Source organism: Haemorhous mexicanus, chromosome 7 (assembly GCF_027477595.1).
Source record: "Haemorhous mexicanus isolate bHaeMex1 chromosome 7, bHaeMex1.pri, whole genome shotgun sequence".
In the NCBI taxonomy this organism is placed as follows: domain Eukaryota; kingdom Metazoa; phylum Chordata; class Aves; order Passeriformes; family Fringillidae; genus Haemorhous; species Haemorhous mexicanus.
In genome coordinates this window covers 32,074,141-32,091,402 of record NC_082347.1, presented here as the reverse complement: position 1 = coordinate 32,091,402, position 17,262 = coordinate 32,074,141, and the positions used below count along the sequence as shown (strand labels likewise).

The 17,262-nt window shown below is 40.5% G+C and overlaps 1 protein-coding gene across 2 annotated transcripts in view; it reads left to right on the top strand.

Annotated features, from left to right (window-relative positions):
* LOC132330062 (VPS10 domain-containing receptor SorCS1) overlaps positions 1-17,262 on the top strand; it is a 258,913-nt gene that overhangs the window by 177,337 nt on the left and 64,314 nt on the right. For both annotated transcript variants that reach the window (XM_059851936.1, XM_059851937.1), the window contains exons 6-8: positions 5,301-5,365; positions 12,321-12,439; positions 14,687-14,776. In XM_059851936.1, the coding sequence (XP_059707919.1) occupies positions 5,301-5,365; positions 12,321-12,439; positions 14,687-14,776 (274 nt within the window). The remainder of the gene's footprint in view (positions 1-5,300; positions 5,366-12,320; positions 12,440-14,686; positions 14,777-17,262) is intronic.

Here is a 17,262-nt window from a genome sequence, read left to right as displayed (position 1 = left end):
TAGAGGCGTGCTGTTATGTGGTTTTAATGCCAGCCTTAGCTGAATGAACAAGTCACCCCCAAAGTCACCCTCTGTTCACCCCCAAAGCAGGTGAGGTATGGTCACAGGAATCCTGATTCTGCATTTGGTCACTTCCTCTGAGACGTGGAAAAGCTGCATAAAGCTTCTGTGTCCATATAAAGAATGAGGGACATTGACACTGGTTCTGTCTTTGAAAAGGACATGGTAGCATTTGGCATTCTGGGCCATTTGCATCAAAGACTCTGTAAAATAACATCTGCTACTGCCTACCTTAAAAGATGTTTGATCTTGGCTGCTGTGAGCATGTATGATACAAGAAATACATATGAAAAGATTGCCATTGAGTTTCTTGTGTATATAGTCCCAGATACAGTGTGTCTGTGTCTGAAGTCAAGCATCCAAAACCAAAGGCACCCAAAGCTGCTTTCCAGAATGCACAAATCCTTAAGATGCAGCCCTTATTGTCTGGTGCTTTGAGTTCATTGTTTATGAAAAAATGGTAGTTTGAAATTAGGTGCAGCAAGTAGAAGCTTTTGCTTTCTTCACAATGATGCCTTTTTGCAGTTCTGAGTGGTCTGACTGCATTGCAAGCCTCATCAGTTCCCAGCATCCATAAACAATTGCTTTTGTCCCTAGAAGTGAAAAAAGATAGAAGAGGTGGAAACCCCAGGATAACAGGGTCTCTATTGAATTTTCTTGGCTCAGAGGAGCTGACGGGCCAAGGAAGCCAAGGTTTTAGAAATGTTTCAGACAGAGAAGATGGCAAGGGGTTGGTCACTACAGAAATATGCCAACCAGCATTTACTGTGCAATGGGCAGTGCCAGGCTGCTTTTGTTTAGTTCAGCCTAGTTCCAAACCAGGGGATGATTTGGGGTCTTTTCCCTGTGCTGCTTCTCACGGTGGATGTAGAATCTGCATTCAGAGCAATTACTGTGCTGCAGCCTGTGGTATCGATTTGTGAGGCTCTCAAGTGCAGATAACTACTTAGCAGGCTTGATAGTGATTAAAATTTTAGGAAGCAACTTTGTAATAGGACCGTGGGGGTCCTAAATTTTTCAAAATGTAAGCATCTTCAGTGTAAAGGCAGTGGGGTCACTGCCTTGCACTCCCTTTGGCTTTTCTAAATCCTCCTTTTCCCAAAAGATTCTTTTTCTTTTTCTCTTCCTTTTTTTTTTATTTTTTTCTTTTTTCAAAGCATCCAGACAATTATACCAACAAAACACTTAAAGTTAATCACAGAAATACAATAGGCACCATTCAACAGAAAGTGTTGCAAGGATATCCCTGGTGTCCTTAAGTTTCTGGGAGTATTACAGAAAGCCTGAGATTAAAGGGACGGACAAAGGACATGCTGGCATTTCACCACAAAGTGAAAATGTAGACTGAGGCAAGAAGAAAGGTTTGTGGGTATATGAGTGTTTGGTCTTTGAGAGCAGGTACTGAAAGGAAAGAATGGATTTGAGAAATATGAGAAGAAAGCACTGCCAGCATAGAGAACAGAAGTTGCTCAGAATAGGGAATGGCAAATTTGGGACTATTGTTTATTTTTAGAGAGATTTATGAGAGAAGTCAGTAGCTGAGTGGGTCCCAGAATGTTGTTGATCTGTCCCCCTGTTCTTTGTAGGGTGCTTGGTTTATCAGCTGTTGAGCACACAGCACTCTTCCTTGTCTGCCTTGGGAAGCATTGCATTGCCCATGTTGCATTGCCCATGTGCACACAAGATAATGAGGAACAGTGGGCACTTGTATTAAGTTACAAACACTGAGTTGGAGGCTTTGGTGCTCTCTTGGGCCCATCCAGCATGTAGTTTCCTTCCTCCCATTTTTTTGATCATTCTAGCTTTGGTTTAAGAACCTTCCAGTCTGATCAGGAATGGAATTTTCTCGTAATCAGTTATTCATTCTTTTTCATATTGACACCATGGGTTTAAAACTGTTACTTAATAATACTCAGTCTTGTAGAAGTACATTGACTTTCTCAGCTTCCAAGGATAATGCTTTTGTTTTTTTTCCCCAGCCATGGAGGAGACAAGAAAACCCACTGATAGAATAGCTGGATGCTTGTGTAGTGTTGTGATTGACTTGGTTGACATACTAAAAATTCAAGAATTCTGATATACATCCTACAGTTCCTAGCACCTTTTTTTCCAGTAGATGCTTTAGGAACAGATTGTCCTAAGCATCTGAAAGGATATGTCTGTCCTCCTAGAGAGAGCATGTTCTCAGGGGCTGTCCAACCAAAAGCACAATATTTATCTCCTGTATATGCTCACTGTGGTCAATGTTACATTTCTGAATGTCTCCTAGGCTTTTATATGTCCTAGAGTAAATAATAAGGCTGATGTAAGCTATATAAAACATTTCTCAGAAAGAGGACTGCTCAGGACATTCAATTACCCCTTTAATTGCAACCCATAGCTCATCTGTAATTTGTGTTTTTAAAATTAGGTAATAAACATATTTCAGGTCTGTTGTGTTTCCTACTTTGGGACCTTTATGTGATCACATGTGGGTGTCTGTAGTGTGGGTGTCCAGACATCTCAAATTCAATGGAGAGAAACAGGACTTTCTAGGATAAATTCTCACAAAGTCATATCTAACACTGTTCAGCTGATCCAGAGTGCAAAACTGCCTGTTTCATCTCTCTGCCTGCAAAGAGAGTTGAGTGTGATTAGCTCAGAGTTAAGTATCTGTGATGTAGAACTGGGTAAGATGAGTATTACTTTATGTGGCTTTTCAGGTGGTATGAAGAGATGTATTAAAAAAATCCTAGGGCTACCATGGAACAAGACAGCATGATCCAAAAAAATGTGGCATTACAAAAATGGTCAGTAAGCTCTCAGCAGAATCCAGATGGAAGTGATGTGTTTCTGGCTGTCAGCTCTGTACAGTTAATAATGATTTGAGCAGATGTGTATTTGTATTTTGCTTGTTCTTTACAGCTGATTTTTCATGTTGGCATTTAATATTGTGGGCCTGACCATGACCTTGTGCTGTCACAAATAAATTAAGCCAATTGTATGTCAAAGCAAAGAAATGTGTATTTTTCTAATGTAGGGAGAAAGATCTGGCAGATAGAAAGTCATGGATATGGCTCTTGACTATACCTCAGATCTCCTATTTGACTTTAGGAATTTCCTCCTTTTGACCTTACTTTTCATCTTTGTCATCACATTCCTAAGTGGCAGGGGTTAGGAGACATCAGAAGAAAGGAAGTCCTGGAGGTTTGTCACCACCTGTGTTTCAGCTGGCCTTGTTCTGTACCCCCTTGGGACAATTGATGGCTTAATTCTACCTTAAATTGAAGCTCCTACAGTCCCAATACTGGCTGAGACTAAATAATATGCAGGTGACTACTTTCAGGGCTTGAGGGGTCCAGATCTTTATGCTGCTCTTATGGTACCTAAAAATTTTATGTAAATTATGGCTTATAAAATTGGCTGTCTTTGCCTGAGAAGATGCAAAAGGTGTTTCTCTTGAGGTCAGAATAGCATTGTGAGGAGGAAATTCACAAAACACCTGAGTGTAGACTCATGTGCTTTGCTGGATGAGCACCATTGCTGCACTCTTAAGAGGTGAAATATTCAAATTTGTGGAATCTATTCCTTGTTTCTTTGGGGAGCTCACATCCCCATGGAGGTGTATGAGGTCAGGAGAAGCAGTGAACTGACAAAGCTGTACTATGTCTTCTGCAATAGCCCAGTTCCAGGTGGGCTATTCCAATATTCCAGTTTCAGTATTTAAATCCCACTTAAATAAACAAGAATAAAGAGGAGTTATGCTAGCTTTGTCCCTGTGCAGTTTTTTTAGAGCTGTTTGTCACTGGCATCTGACTATCTTGAACTGAATTGTAATGAGCAGGCCCCACATTTTGGCCCTAAATCTGCTGATCATAGCAGGCATAATAAAAACGCCCTAGGAAAGTGCTTCCTTCCCCCCTCACTTGGTGTCAGTTATCAGGAAGCAGAGATTTTAAGTGGAAGTTGAATGTTTAAGGAAATAACACCTGGCCATAAACTTTAATAAAAAATGAAGAGGTAAAAGCAGTGCTGGTTCAGAGTATTTTCTGAACTTCAGTCCCCAACAAAGGAGAACAAAACCTTTTCTAGCTAGTGAATTGCTATATATTTTGTCAAGCAAAGGTAAAGATTAATCAGGACACAGTCTTGTTAACATTTTTATAATAGTTATTAGTTAATGCACATGATGATTAAGTACTGGAGGTGCCTCTGATTGCAGTCAGTGGGAACTGAATTAGGGGCTAAATCACTGTTTGAATCTCTCTTCTGATTTCCTGAAAAATAATGAGGGTTGGAAGAGAACATCTAATTTTTCTATCACTGGAAATGAATGTGTGTCTTCCCTCATGTTTCTATTAACTAGGAGGTCAGGCAGCTAACAAGAAACTGGTAGTGTAACCCTTAGCTTTAATCCAGGATTGTGACTTGGGTGATAGGATCAAGACCAGAAACAAGGTTGATTGTCAGAGATGCTGCTGAGGCAGCTGTACAGTGGGATTGGCACAGAGAGCAGTCGTGCATCATCCAGGCTGTCCATCAAACCACTGGCCATTTGGAATCTTCCAGGGGATTGATGAGGCCACCAGGGCCAGTCCAGGGGACCCTCAACAATGCAAACAACGCTTAATTCCATAAACTCCTTATTTGCAGTGCTCCATGTCTTTGTTACTTGTTAATTCGGAGGGAACAAACAGTGATTTTCAATGTGACACTTTTATTAATGGAATACTGTTTTTATTAGATCAGAAGTGATAAAATGTCTCAGGATAAAATGAGGTTTTAAAACTTCTTAATTAATGAGGGAACATTGATCATTAAGAGTGTCAATTAAGCAAATGTGCATAAAATGTCCAATATAAAGGAACAGCTATAATTAGTATGCTGGCAAATACTATTATCCCATCAATTAAAATCTTCTGTATTCCACCCTGAACTGAAATGCATCCCTCTGACCAAACAAGGAGAAACATCAAAATTTCATGTGCCAATGAGAACAGGAATGGGTCTCCAGGTGGAAAGAAATGAAGGGGTTAGAAATAAAGAACTCATAAGTACAATGACATTTATTAGATAAAATAGTAGAAGTTCTTTAAAATATTTGAGTTCATTTTAGGGAAAAGTCCACAATTCTTTCAAAATATCTTATTTGTGAGTATGATTTTATGTCCAGCTAAACAGGATCTCTTTTGAAAGCAATATCTCAGCCACTCATGGTATATGTTGTTTTTAATGCCCTTGTCTCAATCTGCCTTTTACAGGTCTATGATGGGGAATGGAAGAGAGCCTGACCTGGTGCACCTGGAGGCAAGGACAGTGGATGGCCGTAAGTACATCAGCTTCCAAATATTGTGGTGTACTGGGCACTCCTCATATTCTTGTAACCATACAAGACAACAGTAGAAATCTCACTTCTTTTAGTGATTCATTCATGTGGTACAAGGAGTTTAGCTGTTCAGTTTTGGTCTGTCAGAAGAGAAGCCTTTCCAGGAAGGCAAAAAGTTAGGTTAACCAGGCTGTGGAAGGAGCTGAGGATATGGTAAGGAAGAATAGGTGATAAGCAGTAACTTGAGTTACTACACACAACACTTTTATTTCTTCTTACATGATTTTTATTGATGGGACCATGACACTGAAGAGAAGTTCCTGGGTCACGAAGTCTAGCTGCTGTTTGTTCACACAGTACAAAATGTTACCTTGTTCATAGCTTCATAGTTTTAGCAGACCTGGGATACTCTGCCTTAGGTAATACCTTTGAAAATACCCAATTAGAAACCTTTAATGACCAGTTTGAGTGTGTTCTTCACTGTTGCTCCATGTCCTGTCATTGTCCTTCACTTTCATCAGCTCTTTTCCCTCCCTGCTTTGCCTCTTGAGGTATTTTTTGTGGGTTTTTTTTTGTTTTTTGGGTTTTTTTTTCCTATTCCAGGAGCCTCCTTTACCTGCAACTCCAAAATATTTTCCTAATTGGCTGTAAATTCTCTCAGGCACGCTCAGCCACCTGCTGGCCTTTTCTTCTCCCATCCAGGCTTTCTCAAGGTTTATTTCTGAGCTCCACAGCCTTTGCAGATCTTTCTCCATGGATTTCTTTTCCACACCATGGGATTGCCTCAGGCAGGCATCACAGTGAATGCCCAGCTGCCAGAGATCCAGTCATTTAAATTCCATATTGTTTCCTCAGTAAATAGCAGTTTCCCTGCAACATAACAGAAAGGTTTCTACCATTTGCAGTACAGAAGTATTAATAATGTCTTAAATTAATTATTTTTTAAATTTTAAAGTTCCCCCTTGAATTATACTCTCAAATGCAGTGGTGCTGCTTAAAATGTGCATTTTGTCATTGGAAAATTAAAAAATATCTGAAAATTTAATTGCAAGGTATTCTGGTTTTTTAACTTAGGAAATTTAACTTGAAAGAGAAGTTTTTGGAATATGAATTTTGATAGTTGCGATAGAAACCATAAAGTTTTAAAGGTCTTTTCATTTCAAGACATGTAGGATTAATGACAGTGAAAGAATGTATTATCTCTATTTCTTTTAATTTGTGATCTATGATTATTATTTCTCCTCTCAAGTTCACTTGATGTGGCAGCAAGGCTGGGAACATGAGTCTTTCTATTTCTTGGGGCATGCTAAAAGGAAATATTCTAACAGGACAGTGTCTATTTCAGCACAAAATACTGCTGTTAGAAGTCATTAAAAACTTGAGGTCACTGAGATGAACATGACATGAGCTGTATTCTGGTGATGCATTTGAGGGACATTCATCTCCCACTGGGCAGAGAACAAACTTAGTACTGGGCTCTCCTTGCTAGAACACCAGTAACTGTCTCTTCTCTCTGATTATGGTCTGTCCGTGCACTTAATTTATTGTGCTTATGTACATAATGTAAAATGTTTGCAAGGACCAAAACAAGAGTTCCTCAGCAGGCATAAATCAGTACAACTTCAGTCGTGTTGATTTACACCTGCCGAGGATCTGGCTAGCAGTCTTGTTCGTGAGTGCGCCTTCTCCCTACTTTTTCCTTTTTTTTTCCCCCCTTGGGATCCAGAAAAAAAATCTGGACCCCTGAACACACTGTGTCTCATCAAAGTAAGGGTGCAGGTGATGATGAGCAAGCTGAGTAGAGCCTGCTCAATATATTCCTGTTGGTGGAGACAGATTTGCAGGGCTAATCACTGCCTTTTGTGGTTTTCATCCTGTTGTGTCAGTTTTGGAGAGCACCACACAAATTTTCGTCTTGTGGAATGTGATACTTTTGTTTATTTTTTAAAGGCTTCAGGCCCAATCCATATCAATCTGAGGCTGAGAGCGTGGTGGTAAAACTGATTTTTCTGGTTGGAAGAAGTTCATATGAATGTTATCTCACATTTCCATTTGTACGCTTGGGTGTCCCTGGAGTTTCGCTTTGATTTCGGAACAGGATCAAAGGCAAGCCAGCAAAGTCAGCAGGAATTGTGATTTTTCTTTTCTTTTTTTTTTGGTCTGGCTTCAGGGCAACACCCCAGTAAGACAATTAATCCTCTATGGTCCTTAATCACACAATAAGCTTCTCTTTGTTACATTCACCACCACAGCCAGCGGGCAGGGTGATGGTGGAAGTTACATCTAGGTTTCCTCAAATGCAACCTAAAGGGCTTTCAGAAGGTATAAACTTAATGACACATGGAGGTTCAGGTTTGTGAAGCATACACAAGATCCTAAAATTAACAGGCTTATCTGATTTGAGCTTGGTAGGGTTATCCCAGTAAGGCCTGATTCCAGCTAATTAAATGGGAGGTAATTTTTTATTCAGGTGGCGCCTACTGAGAAATCCAGACAGTTGGTGCAAATTAGAAAGATGAATTCCTACAAGGCATTTGGAGACTAACTGGGAACCCACTGGCCCTCCAGAGAATGGCAGAACTGACTCAGGGGATGGCTGAATGACAGTTTCTACAGACAGTAAAACAGTAAAACAACTGTTACATTTATGAGCCATGGCTTTGCTTTTGTAGATAAGAGACCAATTTATTTAGAGGAAAGTTTTAAATTTTTTTTTAAGTGTGGATGAAAGAATCTAAGGGGTTTTCTAATGTGCTGGCAAAGATTTAGAGAGCTCCTGGTATTTAAAAAGTAGTTTTGTTTCCTTTGCTTTTCTTCTGCTGTACTGATTTACATAGCAGCTTTATGTACTGAAAGATAATTTAGGTGCTGCTGTGATGCAGGTTAAGACCAAAGCCTCACCTGGGGCCAGCAGACATGTTCTGCTTGCTGATCCACAGGGACTGAGCATCTGGCTAATAGTGCCTGAATCACAAAGTTGCACTAGTATTTTAATTTCTGTTTTCACAGGAAATTGCTGGGAAGAATAAAACAATCACTGTTGTGGAAAAAATGAGTAAGCAGCCTAGCCTGGCAGTCTTTTCCTAACGTAACTACAGTGGTGAATTAATTCCTGTCGTGCCCTAAACCTGTGCAGTGATTTTTTTTTTCCCCTCTTCCTGATTGTGATTAGTTTTTTTCCTGATCATGATTAGTATTTGTCCTGGAGAATGTCATCTGTTAGTTTCTCTCATTTTAGCTTTATGCCAGAAATGGTGGAGGATATACTTCCCTATGTAAAAAGAGATTTTTGATGCTGACATGCCATGAAGAGTAGCAGCAGGATAAGACCAGATTTGTGAGTAGTTAGTAAATGGGATGGTTTCGTTTCACTGATCTTCATTACTGGTTAATTGCTTTGCAGTTGCTGAGTCCTGGAGAGTTGTGAGCATATTCCCATACCATGCATGTTTCACAAATCAACATTCAGACCAGATGGAAATGGATAAAGAACATAATTTTCTGTGTTCCTCACAAAAAACCCAAAAGAATAAAGTATGGGAGAACATTTATTTGAACTGTGGAATTCATTGCCATGGAGGTTGTGAATGCTGAAGATGTACCTGCACTGCTAAGGAAACCTAGATTTGTTTTATTAGTCACTGAGGGAGAGGGGTTACAGGCCTGGGTCTTTCAGTGACATATGTCACTACCATGTTCTTATGGGTCATTAGTTACAGGATGCCAGTCATGCTTCAAAAGCAGAAACTGTCCCTAATGTCTGAGTTGCTCAGTAATGAGCTCGGATGCTCCACAGAAATTTGTGAGAGAAACAGATCATTGACTACATTATATAAAACTCCTGATTTGTCCTCAATGGGTTAATTGATAGAGGAGAAGACAAATTCCTCAGTGAACTCAAGACAAGAAAAATAGAAATTATCCATTTGCAGAGTAGAGTGGCCATTTTCTCTGACTCTCCTTGTGATCTAATAAGGTTTTGAGAAGACATACGTGCAGGCTTATGCTGGGAAGCAGTGGATATTAAGGCTTGATATTTAATCCAAATAAGCACTTGTTAACAAAATATCCTGAAGAAAGTCCCTCTGCTTTAGGAAGGAATCTAAAACTCTCCTGTTTACTTTTGCAGAGGCCAACCAGCCTCAAGTAACCACCAGAACCTTCCTTCTCCACCAGCTGAGCCAAGAAATGTCTCTGGGACAGGTTGGATCCATTTGCATTGAGAACATATGAGCATGGTGCTCAAGCTAAATGGAAAAAATTAAAATATTTCATGGCACAGGGTCCCCCGGCTCTTAAGTTTTTCTGTGTTAGCTTTTGCTTTTTCTGTGTTAGCTTTTTCTCTTTCACCACTGAAACAGATTAATTTTGTCAGAGATTTCCCTTACAAGATGTCTCCTCTGCTGTGTTCTGTGACTTTTCTTGCTTCCTCTTTAGAAATAGCTGCTGTTCCCTGAGAAGATTCCTACTCTGGGTGTCTAAAGCTGTCAAAAATGAACGCATCTGGGGGTGTAAGAGCTGGGAGTTGCTATGTTCTCTCCAGGCACAGTGTGACTTTGTTGTTGTATATTAAAAACAGCAGCTGTTGTTGGAGGTGAGGGTTCTGGAAATGAAAAGCATAATATCCTAATTACCTATGGCAGGGAAAACATCTGTGCAGGAAAACTAATGAAATTAATTCCAGAGCTTAGCAACTGAATACATTAATTGACATTAATTAATGCTAAATTACAAACCTGTGCCAATGGAGTCACATGAAATGTCCGCAAGAATGAAATGGAAAAAATCCTTGAGTTAATGTGAACACAGAAAATCTTCCCCTAAGAAAAAAAAGTGAGAACCAGGCACTGCAAGAAGCCTGCTTTTCCTTCTTTCTGTCTCCTGTAGCAAAAGGAGCTTTTCTTGTTGTGCACATCTCAGTGTTTGGCTGTTTGGAAGATTAGCTTAAGCAATTTCAGTGCTCTGACCTTTAGTAGTTATTACTGGCATTTTAGAATTGAAGCCATGGAGAATTGCACTGTAAAAGTTCACAGGAATTGCCTTAGTAAATCTTCATCAGTGATACAATCACTGCTGCACAGACTCCTGTGATCACAGCAGAAACAGGGATAGTCCCCACTCCTCCATTAAAGCAGGATCCAAAAAACCTCAGTCTCCTCTAATGGATGTCAGCCTGGCCTGCTCTTTAAAATCTCTTGTGGAGGAGACTCCTTAATCCCCCAGAGTTTTTAACAGCTCAGGTGGCCGTAGGACCATTTGAACTGAGGCTGCTTTGCTGAAGCTCAGGATTGGCACATACTTCACTCAGGAACTTTGTTGTGGCAGAGTGGGAGACCCCTCCTGGAGTCCTGCGTCTGGAGGAGCTCTGGAGCCCTCAGCACAGGAGAGGTGTGGACCTGTTGGAGCAAGTCCAGAGGAGGCCACAAAGATGATCAGGGGCTGAAACACATCTCCATGTGAATGCTGACACAGCTGGGCTTGCTCAGCCTGGAGAAGGGAAGGAGAACTTATTGTGACCTTTCAGCACTCTTAGGACAAGGAGGGGACATGCTGCACCACGCAGCAGTGTTGGGTGGTGGACAGACTGTGGCCCCCCTGTCCCCCTTTTCCTGGCTGCAGAGGAGCAGAGGGCTGAAAGGCTCTGAAAGGGAACTTCCCTGAGCTCACAGGAATGAGCAGGCTGGGAATTACGTCGTTCCCTGCCCTCTCGTGGCTAATGTGGAAAAAATCATGTCCCTCTGAAGGGAAATACATTTTGATCATGCTGCCCAGGCTGTGCTCATTAATGCTTTGCAGTGAGCTGCAAAAACATAAAATGTTATAAACAGCAGCAACTAATAACACTTAGTGCTTTATATATTCCAAGAACCCTGCAAATGCCGGAGAAAAAAAATCATCTTTCATTGAACTTTCCTGAAGGTTCGTTACCCTGCATGTCTGTTTCAAGCAGAAGTCAACAGCCCTTAAAAGCAAGGAAAGAAATGTCAAATGATAGATTTAATTGTAACCAAAATTAAATACAAGATGGTAAAATTCCAGCCATTTCTATTTCAGTGTAAAATGCTGTTTCTCTGATCTGAAGATGGTAATTATATCAAAGGGGCTGCATCTCTCCAAGGAAAATTATTAGAAGTACTTCTAACATTAAATGCAATGTAGTGTTTCTATCATGTAAGTATAAATGTTAAAAAGCCAAAATTGTTCCTTGTGTGGATCTGGTTTGTCATAAAGCAAAGTGCAAATTCTTAATGAATCTGGAAGAGTCCAAACAGAATACTGAGAATCTGGTTCTGTATTCTAGGATAAATTGTCCCCATGAAGAAATTCAAATTGTTTTTCTTTGTGACAGGTTTTGAGATGGGCACCTTGCAGTGCTTCAGAACAGGAGGTGGGGACATCCCACATAGTGACAGTGGATGAGATGTCTGGCATGGCTGTGAGATGGAAGGCTGCATTTAGCCATTTAATTTGAAACTGCTGGGACTTCTAGTTACAAGAGAGTGTGGAATGATTGCCCAGGTCTGCCAGAGTGCATCTACCTATGCTGTCAACACAGAGTAGGTAAAATCCTGAACAGGAGCTGGTCTGAGGAACTTTCCAAGTTGATCTGAATTACTCTACAGAATGTAAGTACTGTAGGAAATACAGAGGTGCATCATAGAAGGTTCTCCCTTGGTAAAAGTGCATAGCTCTGACATCTGATCTAGGGCAGAATGAAAGAAATAATGGGAGGTTGAGGCAGGTAAAGAAGGAAGGATATTAAAGGAAGAAAGTAATCAAGGATTTATGAAGGATGTAGGGGAAAGAAGGGTTGTGTGGTGTTGAATGGATGGTGTCAATTCACTTCACATGGATCTGGGAAGCAAAAATGCCACCTCAGCAAGCAGGTTTATGACAATAGGAAGAATCTGCACTCAGGATCTCAAGTGTATTGTTTCTGTTCTTTTCCTTTCAGATGCCCAATACATCACCTGCAAGATGCAGAACTGCAGTGAAGCCACTCGCAGCAAACCCTTTCCAGGCTACATTGACCATAACTCCCTGATCGTCCAGGGTGATTATGTCTTTGTTCAGGTGCAGAACACCCTCCTCTCTTATTTATTCTATTACTTTATGTTATATTATTCTGCCTTCTATTATTTTTTCTTGCATTCCTTTGCATGGTTGTGCATGTGTGTTAGTTTGCAACTGCTCAGACCACACTGGATCCATAAAGGCTCTGAGTGGGTTGTAGCAGTTTATTGCAATGCTAACTGTGTTCCTTTAAGCTCTAGTTTCTTGTCGCTGTACCACAACAAGACACACAAGGGCCACAGAGTTCCTGCCTGAAGTATGTTCTCTGTGTGCTGGAGTGCTCTGTGCCACTCCTTGCAATCTCATCAGCACTCTGGAATTACTGCTTTTACCCCCCAGCTGGAAGTGGTGTGTCACTCATCTGCTATTACAAGGGAGTAGACCAAAGCTTTTTTGAGTATAAGAGGAAAATAAGAAAGAAGGGAGGGAGTCAGGGAAAGCACCAAAGGAGTAATCAGGCTTTATTGTTAGGCCTCAGTTGTGATTATAGTGAAATGGCTGAAGATGGGATGTGCTCAGCCAGGCTGTGTTCCAGGTGAGAGCTGGTGAATAGATTTGAACCACTGTGGGTTTCATTAGGCTGCTGCCAGTGTCCATTTAATATCAGCTGAAGAGGAGAAAAATAACAACAGAATTGTAGGGAACGTGGAGGTGAACTGGAGATCACTAGCACTAAACTGGGATTCCAGACACTTTATATTTTGGCATGCTTGTGAGTAGAGAGAAGAGAGAGAATTTATATTTTACATTGATTGCTAATTGGTGTCAGTTAATAAACTCAGTCTTAAACACCAGTCTAAATAATCCACAAATAAATCTGGCACGTATGCTTCAGAACAGCTTTTGTGCCTAGTGTGTCTGAGGCAAAAGGGAAATGTTTATGAGGCAGGGAAAACAGGGGTGTGCATCACTGTTCAGCCACACTCTCTCATTCCAGAGTGGCTGTGTGTTTGTGGCTCGACTGACACAGCAGCTGGAGTGTTTCTCTTTAGCCATCCTGGCTGATGCTGGATCTGGTGTTACCCTTCTGTTCTCCAGAGGAGGAATGACCCTATGCCAGGCTGTGTATGCTTGGAGAGTAGATGAACACCCTCCTTCCAGCCTTCTCTTCTTTCCTGATCTCCATCTGGCTTTTCTGCAACTAAGCCATTTGGAATTAATTAGTAGGCTTAAAAGCACTAGGATAAAGGAATGGGAGTTTATTTTCCCATTAACTTGGTTTATTTACAAAATCACACTCTCTCATTAAAAAATATTTCTGGCCTTCCTTCCCCTAACTTTTGCCCAGTTCCCTTAAAAAAAAAAGTTGAAAAGCTTTGGAATGAGAAATAATGCTTATTTTACTTAATCTGATATGAACCTGTCCTCTGTGTATCTTGCATTTTAAACTACTGCAGTGCATTTTAAAACACTTACTACTAAAGAAAATTCTTGATAAGCTCAGGTATCAAGCAATTAAAGCAAAGTTCTGCACAGAGAATCCCTTGGAATATTTGTTCTTCAGTATCTTTCATCCAAGGATTTCAAAGTACTTTACAAACATTGATTATACCTCAGCAGCGCTGGAAGCCAAAAAAAAATGGACAGCTTTTTTCTTTCTTTTTCCCTCCTTTAATAGGTGGTAGAAAATGATATCTCACATTGCTCTAACCCAGCATTTTCGAGGTCTGATGTCAGTATTTATGCACTTAAATATATGACCAGATTCACAAAAATTCCAAATCGACCGAGCTTCTCCTGCCCTCCCTATCTGTGAATATTTAGCTGATCTCGTAACGGATACCTATGATGGCTTGTCCAGGGCCACACAGGAACCAAAGCTGGAAGCAGAAGAAAAAATCAAGCCTCATGTCTGCCAATCTGCTGGTGTAATCAAGAGCCTACAGGGCAGCTCTGCAGAGAGCAAAAACAGAGAGTGTTCTGGTAAGGCGCAGGAGAGCTGTGCTATCAGGAGGTGACATAATGGCCCAGCTGAAGTCAAGACTTCACTATTCACAAGTTTTCACATGAGATTCTAGCTTTTGTCTCTCTGCTGAAAATGGGATTCCTCTTGTTTTCTTTTTCAGCCACTGTCAGCTGGATCAATGCTTATTCCTCAGCTGTAACAGTGCTGCAGTTTAAGCTATTGCCACTACACTGTGGTACTTCTCTTAACAGCTTTTATTTGATAATCTTCCTAGTATTAAAAAAAAAAAAAAAAAAAAAAAAAGAAAAAACCTGATGATAACTTTCCTGCTTCTCTCATAGCTGACATCAGGAGGAAGACCACATTATTACGTTTCTTATAGGAGGAGTCCATTTGCACAGATGAAGCTGCCAAAGTACTCCCTGCCCAAGGTAGGTTGCTGCTGTTAGAGTCCCCATATGAACCTACAAATATTTGGGTTGCACAGAAGAGCCTGAATCCAACACAAGCAACTGCGAGATGACATGCAGTGAGTGAAAACAGTATTCTTCCTTGGCAGAACTTTTGCAAGCAAGAAAGGACTAAAACCAAAAGTCAGCACTTTGGGTAGTCAAGGACATGAGCATGAAATGTAGACAGATACCACAGTTTATGTCAATTACCATTTCTTTAGGCTTAATTAATTAAGTTTTGGAGGGGATTATCTTTTTTTTTTCTTTTTTTTTTTTTTCTTTTTTTGTCTTAAAATTCCCCTCTCCTCTCGCTGTCTTGTATGGGTTGCTTTTTGTTCTTTGCTTCATTAGTAGATTTTAATGGAAACCAAGCAGAAAGATGTCTCTGTGTGCCTGCTCTGTCTCCTGCCTAATTAACAATGGTGAATTAGCATTGGGATTGAAAGGATATGTCTGCCTTCTGAAGCTGAATTTTTTTGAAAGGCCTATATAAAATGTTAGCTTCATTTTGAAGAAACCACCAGTTTGCAGCTGGTATCCTAATGAGTTCTTAACAAAGACAGAGGACTTTTTTTTTTGGCCTTTTCATTCTTGATATAGTGTATCTTAAATGAGATTTAAGCTGAAAGGTAGCAAATGATCTTTTGGATTCTGTATGAGGTCTAACATCAGAAGACAAATGCGTTCCCAGAAACCAAGCAGGGATTGTCAAAACAAAAAAAAAAAAAAAAGAGCAAGGTCAGATTTTGTGGTGGAAATGTTCAGAGGGATAACTTGGCTAATTTCGTGACTGGCTGTCTTTGATTCCTCAACCCAACAGACCTGTTTGCAGTGGATTGACTGGGTGACCTTCATATAAACAGACTGCAGTTCAAACACAGCCCTTTGGTACCTCACCTTCCCTAGGCTGCTCTGGGAGCCTTTACTCCTGTTCACAGCACTGGAAACCAGCTTGCAGGACAGTGAGGGCCACACCAGAAGCCATGAGATCTTAGCTCTTACACAGGAGACCTGTGATCTGCCTCAAAATTTTCAGCCATATTTTAAGATACTTTGAAACTTCCTGCCCAAGCAAGTGAAAATACTCTGTAAATTCACATCAGATTTAAATAGATGCTATTTGAAAGAGCCCTTAGCAACGGAGTTGCATTTTAGCATGGTTATTGTAAAAGCCAAATAAAAATTGTTATTTACAGCCAATTCAGACCATCTGTACAGACACTGTTTGCTTTAAACTTATTGTTTCCTTTAGCCCACACTTATTTTTTGTCCACCTTCTTAAAGAAATCACTGGAAAGCCAGGGAAAACGTGCTTGAGTTAAATTACAATGTGTTGCAGAGAGCAGGAATTGGAGCAATATATTCATGTTATTTGACCCAAAGAAAGATGTTTTGTCACAATCTCAGAATATCTTCAAAGTCTGGAGAGCTGCATTTGGCTTGGAAGGAGCTGCAGTGGAACTGTGGCTGTCTAGGAGGCTGCCATCAAAGCAAAATAGTCACTTTTATGAAAAATGCACAGAGAGTTATATTATTCAAGGAATTGGAACATACAGCTTCTTTTATGCCCAAATTCTCTTTCATCTCCTTCAGCCTAAGAATGAGGGGCCAAATATGGTAAACAGTACTAAGTGACTTCTGGAACTGAAGATGGAAATAGCAAACTTTTCGTCTCTGCGTGTCACCCTTCCTGACCTGGAGGCGTGTGACAGCAGGCAGCCTTGGCAGGTGATGCTGCTGCTCAGCCAGGATGGCCTACAGCAAATCAAACTAAAATATTATTCTTGTTGACATTAGCAGCCTTGTGGGAACTTTAATCAAAGCCTAAATAAACTTGAAACTCTGTTCCATTCAAGTGGATGCCTGCATATGTGCATACAGGTTGTGTTAACCCTGTAAAAAGTCTTTATTGAGACCTCTTAATTGTTGCAGTGATGTTGATCTGGGGGTTGATGCTGCCTGTTCTGTACCACAGCACTACAATATGGGCTGTGTCACACACTGCAGTGCACACAGAGTGCATTTACTCCAGTTTAGACCAATGGACTGGGCAGACATTTGAAAATGCTGAAGCAAGTCAATCAGTTTCTCTTTTAAAAACACCTGTCTTAACTGGTATTGGGTTGAATAATGATAGGATGGATGCATCTGGTACCTCTGTTTTAAATTCATTACCTGCTTTCAACCTCAGGATGCACATCCTGTTGGAAGAAGCAATAGTAAAAATAAATAAATAAGATCCTTAAATACAGATGTTAAAAGAGGTGACAGCCCCAGTAATTTCAAAGAAGGCAAAGGCAAGAGTCAGCCTCTTCACAGACATTTCACAGAATATTCTGAGTTGGAAGGGACCCACAAGGATCATCAAGTCCAAGTCTTAAGTAAAGGGCCCACTGGAGAGTGATCCCACAACCTTGTTGTTATTAGCCCCATGCTCTGACCAACTGAGCTGGCAGAACAAAACT